Source organism: Ruditapes philippinarum, unplaced genomic scaffold (assembly GCF_026571515.1).
Source record: "Ruditapes philippinarum isolate M1 unplaced genomic scaffold, ASM2657151v2 ctg3939_1_1_1_1, whole genome shotgun sequence".
Taxonomy (NCBI): domain Eukaryota; kingdom Metazoa; phylum Mollusca; class Bivalvia; order Venerida; family Veneridae; genus Ruditapes; species Ruditapes philippinarum.
Genome location: NW_026853802.1, coordinates 127060 through 144941, shown reverse-complemented (window position 1 = coordinate 144941; position 17882 = coordinate 127060). Strand labels below are relative to the sequence as shown.

Genomic DNA, 17882 nt, shown 5'->3' with positions numbered 1-17882 from the left:
TTAAAAGCACAACTTTGGTGTGAGAGTACAAAGGTCATATTTGGCAATTTGTTGAAGTGGAGCTAATAAAGAGCCCAGAATTAACAGTATCACAGTTAATTTCAAGTGCTAAATATCTTTATAACTGCTGTTAAAATAATCACAGCATTTGTACCTATTCTGTATATCTGCCATAAAATACAATATCAAGTTTACCTAATAAAACAGGCAGGAAATAAGGATCTATGTAAGTAATGTAACAGGTTCAACATCAGCGTCTATCAACAAGTTGTGTTTTTTACCTATTTATAGCGACAAATTTTGATTGGTCAATCTCAGCCTGACTGAGACTGTTAAATTAACATCCGTGAGGTATGATCAACATTTCAGATTATTGTAGTGTACAAGTAAAGCAATCTTAAACTGAAATCACAGTGCTAGTCATTGTGAAAATGTTGAGTGCCAATAGAAATTGGTCAAATGATATAAAAGCAAAATGTTTATAAAACTGTGTCAAAGGTAAATGTAATTGAAACATTAGCTTGTTTTTATAATGATAAAACATCTGCAGGACCAAGAAAAACTTGTGCTGTATGCTCAGAACACAAACACAGAATAATCTAATTTGTAAAAAGAAACAGAAAAGTAAATTCAATTTAAAATAAAACTTAAGTCAATTCATAATATATAAATGAAATTTCAATTTTTATACATATTTGTATACTTAAGAAAAATATAACTGCACAATATAAAGAATATAAGAAGCAAAAAATATAAATATACCAGTAATAAATTAATTTTGAAAATTACTTAAGAAAAGATAAATGATTATACAGTGGTATTGTAGGCTATCTGGAATAATAAACTTTTAAACATGATCAGATGATGGGTACACAAGTCCAAAAATAAACTGGAGAAGAAAAGTCGCTACAGATCTTAACATTTACACTGCATCTATACCCGCTTGGTTTTTAGTTGCAAAAGGTCCTCTGTCAATTTAAGAGAACTTGGTATCAAAATTATAGTGCTAATAGTATTTAGACTGCATTTAAAGACCGCGAGTTCATGATTACAAACTGCCGTTTAAATTATAGAATGAGAGGGCATATTTGTGATAAAAAGTAACAAATTAGATTATAATATACATGTACACTGTAAATATGCCCGTGTGTTCAGTACCATCCTTACCTATAAATGGCTTTGAAAATATAAGGTGTCCCTCTTTATCTATGTTAATAAAGTATAGGAAATGTTAATTTTCTTTATATGCTAGAATCTTAGTTTAACCACAAATCCAGATTCTGACCTTTTTAGCACTATATGCCAGTGGATCTTAATTTTCCTATAAACAAAGTTAAGGAAAACCTGTGTTATACTTTTGTTAGTCTTATCTTAAAAGGTCTATCTTTCTTATTCCTGTGAAACCGAAACAGGCCATTTTCTGCCTATCTAAGGGGGGAGAAATTAATATCCGAGACATAAAATAAGACAAGATGGGATTAAAATGACTGATGCACAGATTTTAAGGGAATGTCTCCCTTGACAGACACTGGTTATGCTGGCCTGAATTAAATGATACATATATTGACATAACACATAAACAATTATTCTAAATGGTTTACATGTTCTTTTGTATTTAAGGAAAGTAACACTCATTTCTCTAAGGTGTTTCATTGTGTGAATTTAAATTTTGAGTTGTTTTTTTTTTTATTGGAAAACAATATCCATAGATGACATGTGGGTAAGTTTGAAAGTTTGACCCATGAGATAGGTAGAGAAAGGCCTGCGAAACAACGAAACATTTCACAGTGAAAATAGTCAACATTATCAGTTATTCTAGCAATTCTTTGACAAAATATTTTCACCAAAAGTACTGGACGAAAAATGTGGTTTGCGAATGATAAGAACTCTACCCAAAAAAAAAATCCTTACTATATTGACCCGTTCAAAGAGACTTATATTTAAACAGATTAAGGTAGGTTTAATAGACCTTGTTTTTGATAGCATGTATCCATTACAAATAAAACCCAATCTGAATATTCACTGTATATCCATTATCTTATAAATCAAGTTCATAAAGGAATATTTAAAGCAATATAAATAATTCAATAAAAAAAGCCCAGACAGTAATTACTCATTAGTCTTATACAGTTTTAACATACTCTTGTTTAAATGCAATGACAAATTCAGATAGTTTGTCATGTTTTTAGTTTTGAACAGTTAAATTGACAGAACATAAAAGTTGTATGCTTTTTAAGAAGCAGACTGGTGTAAATTATACAATGACATTAGAAACTCAGAGTAATATATTATCAGAATCAAATTAACATTCAGTTTTCATGGTAATGTTAAGTATACTCTTATATAAAGCTTTTTTTAAAAACCAGTATAAATCACGCACACTAAAATAAACAAGTAGCTAAATATGAATAGCATAATACAAGTCCTAGAGATCAACAACTTAAAATGCTGTTACACATTAATTATCACAAATAGTAAGTAAACTAAATGACAATAGTATGATAAATTCTTACAATAAAAAAACCCCAAACATATCTTAAAATATTTTAAAATTTTAACATTTTATATTTTTTTTTTCAAAAAAAAAAAAAAAAAAAGTGAAAAAAATAAATGAAAGGTTCCTGCCCACACAAAGCTGTAGCAAATATTTAAAGGTTTGAGAAAATAAAAGCCAGTGCAAATTTGTAATAAAATATTAGTTCTATCTACCATATTACATAATCCAGTATATTCTGGATATGTAGTTAAAATCGTACTGTAAGTAAAAAAAATATGACAAAATAATTAATCTGATAAAAAACAAGAGGTACCCTTGTGTTAATAATACAACAACATTAACAATTTCTAAAACAACAATTTGTAACAGTTCTACATACTCTGTATATGTAAGCAAATTTAAATCATACTTTTAACAAGGTATGTGTACATTCTCCAGGTTTCCTGCGCTTCATTTTCACCAATTATGTAGCACCATTAACATTTCTAACATGTAAATCTTTTCCTTCAATAAAATATCACATCCCTGACAAAATCCGATAATTATGCTTTTGAAGATTCTTTAAAAAAATAAAATAAATAAATCCACCATGATAAAAGTAGTTTCTGTAGAAATAATTGTTTATAAGAAAGCTCTTTCAACAACATACCAAATTACAAAAAAAAAGATAAATAAGAAAAATAAATACAAAAAGTTACTTTTTATGATTTATTGAAAGTCAATTTTTGATTTTGTGACATAATTTTAATGTTCTAAGAAAACAACACTCTTTTTCTTTAAGTATTAATACATGATAAATTCTTAATAGCAACAACAACTAACAACATGAACAAAACAGAGACTGTGTCTGTCTAATTAAAACAATGCTAGAACCAGACTGATTTCAAATTTTTGGAAGCTTTGGGGCACTGACAACAGGATTATTTTGCTCTAAAAGCTTTCTGCCCTCTGTCTTGTAGTCAAAAGTACACTCGTGAGACTCTGCATAACGATGGCTAGCACAGAAATTATTACCACATCTGAAAAATCATAAAGATAACATGGGGTCATTATGGTCTGAGAATGATCAACTGAGATCCACAACTAGAAAATGTCACCATTCTTTAATGTAAAAGTTTATAATTAGGAGGTTTCATTATTCCAATGATTGACTCCTGTAGTGGACCACAAAGTGATGGGATGGGACTACATGACAAATATCTGGTGATGCTACATGATAAATATCTATACTCTGTGTATTGCAGCTTTGCCATAAAAGATTTGTAAACATTAACTAACGGTACTATTTATATTTAAATCATGTAAACTAATGTATTTTCCTATACAAATCCATCTGAACTAAGGCCAATTTTGATCCCAAGGGCAAGATATAAATTTTGTCAATATAACCTCTGGGCTTGTAGTTTTGGAGTAGACATATTAGACGGACAGTAGGATGGACTGACAAAGGCAATTCTTTCCACAAGTAGTGGGGACATAAAAATCTAGTATTATCAATTGTAAATGCTCCTTGATAGTTACATAATTTGTCAAAAATGACATTTTAGTTTCAATCTTCAGAATCATTACAGGGCTCCAGATAATTTTTTAGGGCAATGAGTATTTACTCATTGATTTTTTTGTGAATGAGTAAAACTTGAAATCTGAAATTTGACAGGAGTATTTTTACTCCTTAAAATGTATGTAAAAGAGTAAAAGATTTATTATGCTTCCATGTTTATTGTATTATTATACGTGTAATACAAGATATTAAAGTCCTTTTGCATCTCTTGAAAAATCATAAAGATAACATGTGGTCATTATGGTCTGAGAATGATCAACTGAGATCCACAACTAGAAAATGTCACCATTCTTTAATGTAAAAGTTTATAAATTAGGAGGTTTCATTATTCCAATGATTGACTCCTGTAGTGGACCACAAAGTGATGGGATGGGACTACATGACAAATATCTGGTGATGCTACATGATAAATATCTATACTCTGTGTATTGCAGCTTTGCCATAAAAGATTTGTAAACATTAACTAACGGTACTATTTATATTCAAATCATGTAAACTAATGTATTTTCCTATACAAATCCATCTGAACTAAGGACAATTTTGATCCCAAGGGCAAGATTGCTGTAAATTTTGTCAATATAACCTCTGGGCTTGTAGTTTTGGAGTAGACATATTAGACGGACAGCAGGATGGACTGACAAAGGCAAATCTTTCCACAAGTAGTGGGGACATAAAAATCTAGTATTATCAATTGTAAATGCTCCTTGATAGTTACATAATTTGTCAAAAATGACATTTTAGTTTCAATCTTCAGAATCATTAGTTGGACATTTGCAACTGTATTCAAATGACAACAATATTTAGTCAAAATCTTTAACATAATGATTTTGCTCAACATCAAGTATCAACAAATGTACATACATGTACATGTATTTACAAAAAGAACCAAATAACCAACCTGCATGTGTAACTACAGGCAAGACCTGTTTTTTTAGCACAAACAAAACATCTTTTTGACCCTTTTTTCTTAGCTTTAACTGGAGGTAGGCGATGGGTGGGGGACAAAATACGCCCATCTCGACTAGCAGTCATTCTCTGTAAACGTGCAGACTGAAAGTCAAACAAAATAAAACACAAATAACAATAATGTAAATATAGAATTTCTGTACATGTTCTCACAACATTACTTATAAATCTGAGACAAATGGGTATGTTCTTGCTTAGAACTTATATGTAAAAAACTGTATTTTTGGCTTAGAGCTTGCTCCTCTCTTATACTCTTTTGCATTAGCTTTTACAATATTAGCTAATATAAAATGTACAAATAGTTCTTCATATCTTGAGTGAACACACATAACTTTAAAACCATATGAATATTAAATCTTACCACCAATCTTCCTTCAGGAGTTGTTATCCTTCCATCTGGGAATGTAGAGTTGCCTAACATATAATTCCCTGTCACACGATTTCTACTAGCACTTGTAACGGTCACATTACCAATACGAGATGATCCAACTTTCTCAAGTGAAGCCTGGCGTAACAGTCCAGACATAGCACGTGCCTCACTAGAACTTAAGCTTTCTAATGTAAATTCTTTACGTTTATCTAGTGAACTATGTCGAGATAAAGAAGAACTAGCTCCAATTGTATCTCTTAAACTATCAAACAATGAATACTCAGTTTTTATTATAGGCTTGCCCTTAGAAGAATTAGGTGGACGAAGTGATTCTCGCAAGTTTTCCAGAGTGACATCTTTAACCTTAGATGATGTAACTGGACGAGAGCTTGCAGAACTTTCCCCGACCTGGCTACTTAGCCGAAGTAGTTCTCTTTTGACATTGGCTGGAGTAACAGATTCAATGCCAGTATCACAGTTAGGCGATTCATTAAGTGTCTTTTCACTGCTTTCTTTCTCACTATCTTTTTTAGGGGCTTCAACTTGTTTGTCAGTATCTTGATTATTAGATTTTTCTAGTGTTTCACTTTTAGCAGTTTCCTGATTTTGAACAATCTTATTTTCAGTTTCCTTATTAGCTGCCCCTCCATCAATAACTCTTGATAGGACCTGACTCAGTCTCTCTAAACTGTCAAGTTGATGTGAAGCGGCAGTTGAAAGTTCTTCAAGAGTAGGCCCATCTGAATCGTCTGAATCATCTGACAGCTTACTGGTAGAAGGACCAGCAATAGCTTGTAGTGATGAATCAAATGCTGCATGGGCTCTCTCTTTCTCCTCTTCCCTGTCCAATCTCTCAATTCTCTCTTTTAACAACTGATGCTGCAGAGACAGAGATGAGTGATGATGATGGTGGTGGTGATGACTCATTGCACCAATTGAGTGACCAACTGGTGGTAGACAAAGATTACGATTGAGGGTTGGACCTAGACTATAGCTTGTACTGGCAGGGAGATGACGCAACCTTGATGAACGGCTGCCTGCACGACCAGAAGTTGGTGGATGAGGTTTTCTATGAGGCTGAAATAAACATACAATTTTAGTACAACTTTGTTTTCATATCCTTTATGTAATAAGTTATTAAGTTTATATATAAGAAAATGCTTTATCCCTGTCTTCCATTCATAGAATTTGTTTAAAGTTACCATTTTAAATTCGTAAATTATCCTGTGAAATCTTTTGAATCAAGTTTATTAGTAGCAACTGCATGTCAATGCTGTCTTCCAGGAAGAAAAACTCTGTATTACTTACAGTTTTAAGTTTAATTCATCTACAAAGGTTAAAAAGTATCAATAAAACTATTCTCTATTATCTGAGTAGATATGAAATGTCTTTTCTTTAGACAAAAAACTTCTTATCTTAAATTCAATTAACATAACCCAAAACTAAATAAAATCATGAAAGAATTCATCTAAATTCTGTTAAATATATGTTGCCTTTATGAGTCAGAGATAATTATTAATTCTTACCTTTTTACTAATATTCAGTTTATCCATTTTAGACCTGATTTGTTTCATTTTCTCCTTGAGTTGTTCATTCTCCTCCACCTTCTCCTTGGTTGGGGCATCTTCCTCTTCTTCCTCGTCATTGAAGTTGTACATTGAAGCACCGCTGTTATAAAACAACATATATATATATTGTAACCTTTTATACAATTAACAACTAAAATGTGCACACAAGCTTAAACTGTTGTATACCTGCAATAGCTTTTAAAATGAATGACAGACATACATGTTCCTATTTTGTAAGTAGAAACAAACTGTCAAAATACAAAAATAAATTATTGCAAATTTTTGAAATATAAAATACAGGCTACCTGCAATGCAGAGCAATACTTAAGGAACTAAATTAACTACATTTGTACTAACAAGGGTGCCATAGTCACAAAATACGCCCGTTTACGAAAGCTTTAGATGGAGATGGGGGCATTATGGATAAGTGTTATCTAGCAAGCAAGTTTTTATCCTTGGCACAGCCGCACTGTGTTGTTAAATGAACCTTAAAACAAATCAGTAGGGAAGATAAAAAGTACATGTAATTGTAATTTAATAACTAAAAAATTCTGATTTAAGATTTTATTCTAGGGAAATACATTTCATTACAATTCTTAATCTTTGAATGAGCTGAACTGATATTTACTTGAAAATTAAAATATAATTAAATTTCTATGAGAAAGTATTTACATTTGATAAGGTAATTACTGTATGATCTTTATGAACAAATACCAAGTCTACAGAACACCATAGTTATCACAGTTAAGAATCTTGACCAATGAATGAAACATGTGTAAATAAATGTTACATTCTTTAGAACATACTCAAGTCCAAGAAAGAGGATTATTTTATGCCCTTTGATTAAATTCTATTTTTAGAATTGAAAGTGAAAGTAGATCAAGGGGAGTAATTGTGTAAGTCATTTATGAACAAAGTAATAACTTTGTTGTTGCCCTTTGATTAAATTCTATTTACAAAATCTGGATATTTCATCATCTTTAGTGACCTTGACCTTGTATATATTGACCTAAATTATATGTATCACAGCCATAGTCTTGATAATGACCATTTGTGTTACAATCCCTCAATAAATGATGACTAAATGGTCCATATACACATCTTCATATTTTTATCTGAACTTTGACCTCTATGTGTGACCTTGACTTTGGCCGCAAGGACCTGAATCTTGCACGCGACACTCCGCCTCACAATGGTGAACATTTGTGCCAAGTAATATTGAAATCCCTCTATACATGTGGAAGTTTTGCTCCGGACAAGCATTTTTCAATGACCTCTAAGTGTGACCTTGACCTTTGACCTAGAGACCTGGTTCATGTGCGCGACACTGCTCCTCATAGTGGTGAACATTTCTATGAAGTTTCATTAAAATCCCTCCATACATGTAGGAGATATGCTCCGGACAAAATTGGACGCCGCCCGCCCGCCCGCCAGGGGCGTTCCCATAATACGTCCCGTTTTTCAAACGGGCGTATAATAAATTGCTGGCTTACAACATTTTAGATAGAAAGCATTTTAAAAATGAATACAGTAATATTCCAATTCAGTACCTTTTACATAGTTTACTTAATCACCTCAATCAATTTTTATGAATGTAAAACACTGAAACCTGAGAGATTCTGAGAGAGGTGTAAGTGTTCCATCTCCTCGATCAACAACTCTGAAGAAATTGAGTTGATCTCCTTCACGGAACACAAGCAAGGTAACCTGTCGGTTGCCAGGCAACTTCTCCCAGATCTCATCCCGATTTGCCTCCACATATTCAGCCATCTCGCGTAAAGCTGGATCCTCCATGGGAACTAAAATAGAAATAAACTCCAATAATATACAAGATCAGAATAAGTTCATGCAAATGGAATTTCCTAACAAATATATACATGATTAGTGCTAAGTAAAACCTGAGCTAATTCAAGATTGTCAAGTCTATGTTAAAAGTGACCACATACTCCTTGGTAGTTAAAACTAAGTAGTTATAATTTCATCAACATGTTTCCTCATGACATCAGTAGTGGTTTGTTCTAGGAAATGGTAACTATAAATTTCAAGAAATCGTTTTAATAAATACACTTATTTAACCTCTTAACTAACTGTACTTGTAATTAATATAGGAATGTTCATGAAAATATTCAAGATAAACTTAATGCTTGTCAATGATATTTGCCACATTCATTCATTGGTGTTTGTCTTGCAAGAACTTGGGATGGGAACAAATAATGATGTCATGTAATATAAATGTTACTACTTATACGATGTCTGTTTGGTATGTTTACATCATTTCCTTTCTTATCTATCATATCAATTGCTGAAGCTTATTAAAGCAAATTCTTTTTTATGTAAAAAATAGCATGGTGAGATAATTTTGTTACATTAGTTAACTAGTGTTTTTCCCCAGTCTTTTGTGAATGGGTCTAAGGCCATTTGAATTGTGGAAATTAGCACATTATGTCATTATTTGTGAATACTGTTAAAATTTAGCTATTTAATGAGGTAGAAAGTTAAAATCATGTGTTTGAAATTGCTTTGATTCATGATAATATCATATTAAAATAAAGTGTCACTGTTTAATGCCAACTTGTCAATTTGGCAATTGTGAACTTTCATAAAACAATTGTGAAAGTTTAAGGCTTTGTGGACAGGGGCCTGATGAAAGTTAAATAAACTCCTGCGGTAACAGTTTAATTTTGCACAATTAGCCTGCGTATGTAGGGTCTTATAATTTGAATGAAGACCCTGTGTTTAAGGAACAAGAATCTAAAACATTTTTTTTGGTATTATAACAAATATTTGAATTGGAATTTGTGAACATTCGACTGATTTACAAAATTAAATTACATGTTCCCATCATTGCTACAGATTAAATGATCATCTTTTATTCCCTTTCCCTAAATGTTACCAATATTTATCAAAAAGCAGCTTGAAATGAAGTAAAATGTATCACTTGACAAATACTGAATGTGATTTTGTACTTACTTCTACGTGTGTTGATGGGTCCACCACGCATAGCAAGGACCAGTTTTAGAGTGGCACCGTCATGTATACTGTAGTCATGGAGACAATAATCATCCTCCAGTTCTACCGACTTCCAAATCAGGTGCTGCTGAGCTATAGGGATTCCTAAAATAAACAATCACCACATACTTTATAGTGGATATTTAAAACCAATAAACAACATAAACATGCTATCCAGATGAAGGAGAAACTTGGTCAATATTATACCATTTATCTGTGAGATATATTCAACTAAGAAATGGGCTTCCATTAATGTAAGTTTTGGAGTCATTTACTCCTTGATTTTGGCTTGTGACTTTCAAAATTTAGTGCTTTTCCTTCTTAACCTTCTTATAAAGTGACTTCCAATGTCGCAGATTTTGCTGTCTCTGATTTCCAAATTTCGAAACTTAATGGAAGCCCTGTAAGAGATAGGCTAAATGATTGAAAGGTGCATTTTTTCATTCCAGATTCTGAAATTAATAAAATTCTTGTTTAATTTAGGCAAGAAAATAAGATTTCAGCACTTGCAAAACTACATACTCTTTAAAGCAACATGACAATTTATATCTTTTGTGTAAATGTCATATCTGAAAATCATATTTCAACAGAGATTTACTTTACGCACACAGCATTATTTAAATGCCAAATTGTTTATAACACTTCAGGTAAACATGATATCCCTGAATATCATAATTTTGACAGAAAACAAAAGCTTCATGGTTTGTAAACTCTAAATCTTACAATAAAATCTTGACCTTTAACAGTTTTGCACTAATATAACATATTGATTTTGTCAGGTTAGCGTTACATTTAACAATTTAATATATCACTTGTGCTAAAGTTACATCTTTATAACCAAATTAAATAGGTGCATCAAAATTCTGAAATAAATTCTGAAATCTGTTATATAACAAGAGCTGTCGGTAGGACAGCACGCTCGACTATTCTAAGTGCTTGATAGTAAAAGAGCCTTGATAATGTTAAATTTTTTAAGATCACAAAAGGTCTAATTTTTTTTTAATAAATTCATGTTATAGGCCTTAGAGAGAGTCTAATTATACAGTAATGGCTTGACTATTCGGAAGGTAATGTCACAAGGTTGTTTTATTGAGTATAATAATACTAATTACCTATGAATACATAAATTTGACAGAAAAGGTACAAAGGCTTCTAATTAAGATGTTTTATCAAGTAAATCACTGCTTTATTTTTATGAATGCATAAAATTGTCCAAAAAAAAGGCACAAACCCTTCAGTAGTAATTGAGATAACAGCTTACAAGCAAAACTTTACCATGAATTTCTAAGTTGAAAAAGGGGAGAAAAATCAGCCTAAAAGCAAGATAGAATTATGGATCTTTGTCAGTGACCTACAATTATGACCCTAAATGCATATGTGAAGTTTTAAATAAATATCTTTAATAGTTATTGAGATATGTAAAACTTGCATGTAAACATTAACCAAGAGACTAAGTAGAAAAGGGGATATGAATCAGCCTTAACGCAAGATAGAGTCATGGAACTTGGTCAGTGACATACAATTATGACCCTCCAGTTATGACCCTAAGTACATGTGTAAAGTTTCAAGTAAATATCTTTGAAGACCTTTAACCTTTAACCAAAATTTCTAAGTTTCCAAAGGGGCAAATAATTCTTCAAATTTTGCATGCAGAGTTATGCAATTTTGCAAACTGATGTACATTGTTACTTTATAAGAGTATTTTAAATTTCAATTGAATATCTCATGCAATAATTGAGATATTTGACTTAAAAAAACTTTAACCAAAATTTATAAGTTCCAAAGGGGCATAATTCTGTCAATATTGTAGGCAGAGTTATCCAACTTGTCAATCTGATGTACCTTGTTACTATAAATAAGTATTGTAAGTTTCAATTGAATATCTCAAGCAATAATTGAGATATTTGACTTTACAAAAAACTTTAACCAAAAATTTCTAAGTTAAAAAGGGGCATAATTCTGTCAATATTGTAGGCAGAGTTATCTAACTTGTCATTCTGATGTACCTTGTTACTATAAATAAGTATTGTAAGTTTCAATTGAATATCTCAAGTAATTATTGAGATATTTGACTTTACAAAAAACTTTAACCAAAATTTCTAAGTTAAAAAGGGGCATAATTCTGTCAATATTGTAGGCAGAGTTATCCAACTTGTCAATCTGATGTACCTTGTTACTATAAATAAGTATTGTAAGTTTCAATTGAATATCTCAAGTAATTATTGAGATATTTGACTTTACAAAAAACTTTAACCAACGCAGACGCGGACGCGGACGCCGGGGCGACTACAATAGCTCTCATATTCTTCGAATAGTCGAGCTAAAAACCAGACTGGTCATTAATGCTTTTTCTATAGCAAGGTTCCCCCATCAAATAAGACAAAACTAGAGTTGTCAACAGGATAGCATGCTTGACAATTTTCAGTTTCTGACAGAAAAACACAAAAAAAATTAGAGTAAAATAACAGAGAGGAAAATTTCATTTAAATACATGGAATTAACTAAGAGCAGTTTTGTTAAAATATGTGACTTTATGAGCCTTGCAAATTGAGAGACAATTATGATCATAAAGAAATGTGTCATTCCTTTAAACCCCTATAAGTAGTTTTGGAGATAGATCTTGCACCAAAAACTTAAATCAGAAATTATCTAAGTTTACAAAGTCCCCTGAAAGACTTTCAATTATGATCACAAAGACACGTCACAGTTACTGGCCCCTGTCTTGTGAGCCTATACAATTAAATTTGTACCCTGTCATGCTAATTTAAGGCTAAGCAAATGCTACTTCCAATCAATGTATCTTCTTAAACTGTATTTTAACTTGTATCTTTCACGTGATTATAAGAAGTAGAATCATTTATATACTGTGCATGTGTGAAGTGATTACCTTCACTGCATGTTAACATTTTACGAGTAATTTTCTAATTCACACAGAAAGGGCTAACATTCAATCATTCAAATCTATGCTAGTGTTATGTTGTTTTTTTTTAATGTGACTTCCAATCATAATCGTAAAGATATCAAAATCAAAATGGACACCTCTAGTACTAAGAAAGTAGTTTTGAAGATTGATTTTGCCAGAAAACTTTGACAAAGTCACAAGGCAATACTAATATCATTTTCAAATTTTAAAAAATGTTTACATTTGTAAGCTTCTTGATAGACCACTTCCATTATTTCCCCCTCAAATCAAGCATTTTTTTTTAATTTCCCCATTGACAAAAAAAAAGAAGCTAAATTATCCCTTGTATAAAATGTCTCGGACCTCAAACCATTTTATAGAAAAGTTTCAAAACCACTTCCTTCTTAAAACAATTATAAAAGTTACTCAAATTTACATAAATAAGTTACAGACCTATTCTTAATTTTATATACCATTTTCCTTGCAAAACGCCAAATGTAGTATATCTCACCATTTTCGTTCACAGACAGGTTTGTTTTCAATTACAGCTTTTCAAGAGTAACGATTAAAACCGAAGGGGGTTTATCAAACAAGTTTTGAATGAAGTGTCATTGTATAAATCCTATTTTGTCAATGCTTAAGTAAACATATAACGGAACATTGTATTTTGCTGTATAGACAAATATTGCCACACACTTAGATCTTTCATTTTGATCAAACAGTTCTTTTTACTCTGTAAATATGTTAGATTTATATCTACCATAAAATTTTGAAAGGATAAATTATATGAAAATTACTTAATAAAGATTAGTTACTGATCCTGTTAAGTAATTTACAGTGATTTACTGTTTTAAAATATCATGTTTTATTTTTAAAGCTTAACCAAAGAATGTTTTATCAGCTAACGATTTTTCTTCTACATTAATATTGTACTTCTGATTTTATAAATACAATTTATTAATGACTCATTTGAATAACCGGTATGACATTAGAAACATGAAGGTCACTAAATTAGTTTGCACAAATCTTTTCAAAAACATCACTGACTGAACAACTGTCTTGCCTACAATGTATAAATATCAAGAACTTTGTTTCTTCTTATAACATTAAAGATCCTGTTTTCATGGTTTTATTTCATAAATATGATTCTGATAAATTGCAATGGACAAATAGCTCTTAATAATATTTTCTAGACCCTGCTTAAATTGGTAAAAAATATGGCACTTTTGGGAGTTGAAGAAACTTTGTTGAAACATTTTTATTTTTGGCAGCTGTTGGGGGAAATTGAACTAATATATAGTATTTGGGTCTTGGTGAAGGAAGATAATGCCCTGAGAAAATATATCTGTCTAGAACCCTTGGTCTAAACTTAATGCTCTCAATTAGAAGTGAACAAGTGGTTAGACATTTTCTTATGCACAGCTGATAAAATAGAAAATTTGAGGACAATCAAAGCATACTGTCAAACTTGTCCAAATCAAGAAAAAAAAAATATAAAGGAATTTTTATATTTCAGCCATATGATGGGTTAAAAAGAGGCTTATGAAAATAACCTTTGGGTCCTGACAAAAACTATTTCATTGGGTCCTGACAAAAACTATTTCAAATTTTATATATTTTTCAGCTATGAATAACCTTGATGGAGGACCAATAGACCCTAGTATCTTGCAATTAATTATTACGCAGCCGTTTTTCGAAACTACAGAATCCTTACATTTTTGAAACTCAAAATATCTTTTGGGTACTGTATATTAGCAGAGACATAGATACATTATCTATATCTCTGGTATTAGCAAGTTAGTACGATTTATGCCTGGTAAAATTTTCATTATTAAGAATCTAACGAAAATGGTAATCATGATCAATTACCCAGGAATATGGTCTACTATTAAAACAAATCGTTAACCATATTATATAGTGAACATATTTATTCATTTCACCATCCTTTTTATGTAATATCTTCTTCAATTACACAAAATTTTGGCAATTTCAATCTGCCAATCTTAAAAGAGAAAGAATTAAGATCTTTATATCCCTCTATTATTGTACTTAATCGTATCGGCATTGTCCATCGTATCCCCCAATGACGTCATCCAAGGTTGAATATGGTCTTAAATGAAAGGGTCTATAAGAATCCTACAAATCCCAATGAATATCATTTAGTTGTCTTACATGTCATAATCAGACAGACAGGTTTCAAAGTAATCTAATAAGTCTAGTCTGAAATACCTAACAAGAGGACATGATGACTCTTAATTGTTCACTGTAGGATATGGTATACATGGACAAGATTCATACATGTGAACTCTCCCACTTTATGCGGGAGACTCCCACTTTCTTCGGCCATATTTTCAAAGATTTTTCTTAAAATAATGGGTATTTTCACAAATTAAAAAAATCTCCCTCTTTTTAATGTCAAAACTTTCTTCTTTGTTTATTGAAAATTCTAAAATCTCCTTCTTTTTGAAGAAAAATCTCCCACTTGATCATCAAAAAAAGTTCACATGTATGAAGATTACCAGGATATTCCTTGTCCAACAGACAATAACTTCCTAATGATCACTGTTGTACAGTTTCATCAAAATCAACCACTTTGTTTAATAAACCTAAACAATTTTAATAAACAGACATTTTTTCAAGTTTCAAAACAACCTGTGGCTTTCTGAAGGAGTAAATATAGCAGAAAAGGGGAAATTAAATTCCAACAACTGAAAATGGAATTTACCCACACACTTTATAACATTTTCAATTTAACATACATGGTACATAGCAGAGGCTATCTATAGGGACAGCTTTCTGTCTTCTATCTGATATAATTCAGCTGCTGTTAAGTCATGGTTCTGGTAAAGAATGTGCACAGGGCACAGGGCCAAAAAACCCTTCTTTGTAGAGGCCGAATATAGGCTGCTTCCCCAACTAAACTAGCCTCTCTTTTTTCCCTAGGTTGGTCCTCAAATTTCCTCAGTCTTTTGAAATTTCCAATAGAATTTAGAACAAAATTAAATGATTGTGTTGAATTAAGGTCTTTTACTGCCTTATTAGTATTTCCAAGTGCTTTTTGCTTTTCTATTTTGAAGAACTTGTTAAAAGTTTGTGTTAAATTTCAGACCCCTTTTCCCAAATAATGCCAAAATCCTGCATATTTTCCCCAAGAAAAAGGCTGAGGCCCCTTCCCCAAAAATGGGGTTTTGGCCCTGGGGCATTTTCGGGAAAATATTAGCTTTTTTAACTCTAAAATCTTTGAAAATCAGGGCTTCTTCACTGTTATGGTGCTCAAATGTTTGAAGATGACATCCTAGACAGTGATTCTTTGCATTTATTTAATCCATGCAAAAATTAAGTCATTTATTTTTCCCCAAATTTTTACAAAACACCGCTGAAATTCCCAATTACATGGGTATGGGTCATATCAAATCCTGGAAAAAACCCTGTATTCCATTTAAATTAGGTAATATACAGCTTCAATCAGGCTGGTAAAGCTCTACTCATATGTTGTAAACCTGAAAAATCTTCCGACATTGACCGGTGTTTTAACCATGAACCTCTCGATTACAAGGTGGACACAAATGAACAAAGCTATGTTACGTAAGGACAATTCGCTGGGAAACGGACAAAAGCCCTCCAAACAAAAAATGACAATGCGGACAAAAGCCTTCCAGTAAAAATGACAGGGCAGACAAAAGCTCTCCCGTGAAAATGAACTCAATGCACTCAACATATTAAAATTGTAACATATATATTTGTGGATGTTTTCAATTGATCTAAGTAATTTCATGAGCTAGAACCACCTTTCATTTAGAATATACCTTTCTGAAATATTTAACGAGGTAACTTTTTACACGAATGTTGTTAGTCACTTTTAAAAGTAATTGACTCATTACATGACACATTATAAATGTCTTGGACTTTTAATTTTAGTCAATTTAAACTTCTTTTCATCATTTATTAAGTACTCTATTAATCGTAACTTCTATCTATCTTTCTTCCGTTAATGTCAACCCCTTGCGGGACGTAGACATGTTAATCTATTACTATAGTATTAATCTTATGCCAATGGAAAACAAAAATATTCATAATAATGATAATTACAATTTTAATATGTAACTTTTATGTTGAGTGCATTGAAACAAAAAATACAAACTATTCAATGTACACATATGTTTTTGCTATGGGAGGGCTTTTGTCCACCCTGTTATTTTTTACGGAAGGGCTTTTGTCCGCCCTTTCATTTTCATGGCAGGGCTTTTGTTCGCCTTGTCATTTTATGAAGGGAGGGCTTTTGTCCGGAAGGGGGATTTGACCTACACTTCAAGTAGCCATTTGTGTTACAATGTTAAAAGTTACTATGAGTTAGAAATATAAAGGACTGAGTGGTTGTTTGAGAGGGGTCTGAACAAATGAGAATGAGAGTCTGTGCTGTTATCCATTGTTTTGCATTTTTTTATCATATGCAATAATTATAAATTCAACATCAACGACAATATACAGTGTAGTTAATCAATGATAATACCCATTCAAATATTATGTTCTATTTTTCTGTTATTAGAACAAACTAAACAAAGAATTAGCAAATCCTTTGTTCTTTATGAAAAGTTACCTTCCAATCTTTGAATTTTCGCCTTTACTGACATTATCGTTTCGAAAGGAGAAACCCTAAGCTCAAATGCAGCTCCTGTGAGAGTCTCAATGTACAGCTCCATTGCAACCAGCAGCCCTCTTCGCTTTCACAGAAATTGTCACGAATATCAATCCATTTCTTTGTGACCTTATGCAAGCAAAACAAAAACAATGCTAAAAATACAACGTTTTCAACTAATCAAAGCCGTTTTAGGCCAAAACATGTTGATATTCCCGGAAATCAATAACCATATTTTCAATAACACCACTGCAACCCTTCGAAAATGTTAAAAGAAATCGACAAACTGTAAATTTTTATTTCAATGCACATGAGAATCCAATGAATAATAACAAAATGGTGGCTGTTCAATTATTTCCTGCCCAGGAATTTC

The 17882-nt window shown here is 31.7% G+C and overlaps 1 protein-coding gene across 1 annotated transcript; it reads right to left on the bottom strand.

Moving 5' to 3' along the window:
* Positions 1 to 2581: 2581 nt before the first annotated feature.
* LOC132737943 (AN1-type zinc finger protein 4-like) lies at positions 2582 to 17857 on the bottom strand. The gene is made up of 7 exons (XM_060725321.1): positions 17471 to 17857; positions 9933 to 10076; positions 8572 to 8761; positions 6921 to 7062; positions 5386 to 6471; positions 4957 to 5108; positions 2582 to 3516 (listed from the first exon to the last, which is right to left on the bottom strand). The coding sequence occupies exons 1-7, from the start codon at positions 17571 to 17573 to the stop codon at positions 3381 to 3383; spliced, it is 1953 nt and encodes a 650-aa protein (XP_060581304.1). The 5' UTR covers positions 17574 to 17857; the 3' UTR covers positions 2582 to 3380.
* Positions 17858 to 17882: the final 25 nt, after the last annotated feature.

Excerpts from the sequence above, each read along its gene's own strand:
- LOC132737943 (XM_060725321.1), bottom strand. The coding sequence starts at position 17,573 with ATGGAGCTGTACATTGAGACTCTCACAGGAGCTGCATTTGAGCTTAGG. Across the intron at positions 10,077-17,470 it reads GAAAATTCAAAGATTGGAAG|GAATCCCTATAGCTCAGCAG; the intron begins GTAACTTTTCAT and ends TGTTTATTTTAG. Across the intron at positions 5,109-5,385 it reads CTCCTGAAGGAAGATTGGTG|TCTGCACGTTTACAGAGAAT; the intron begins GTAAGATTTAAT and ends TTTGACTTTCAG.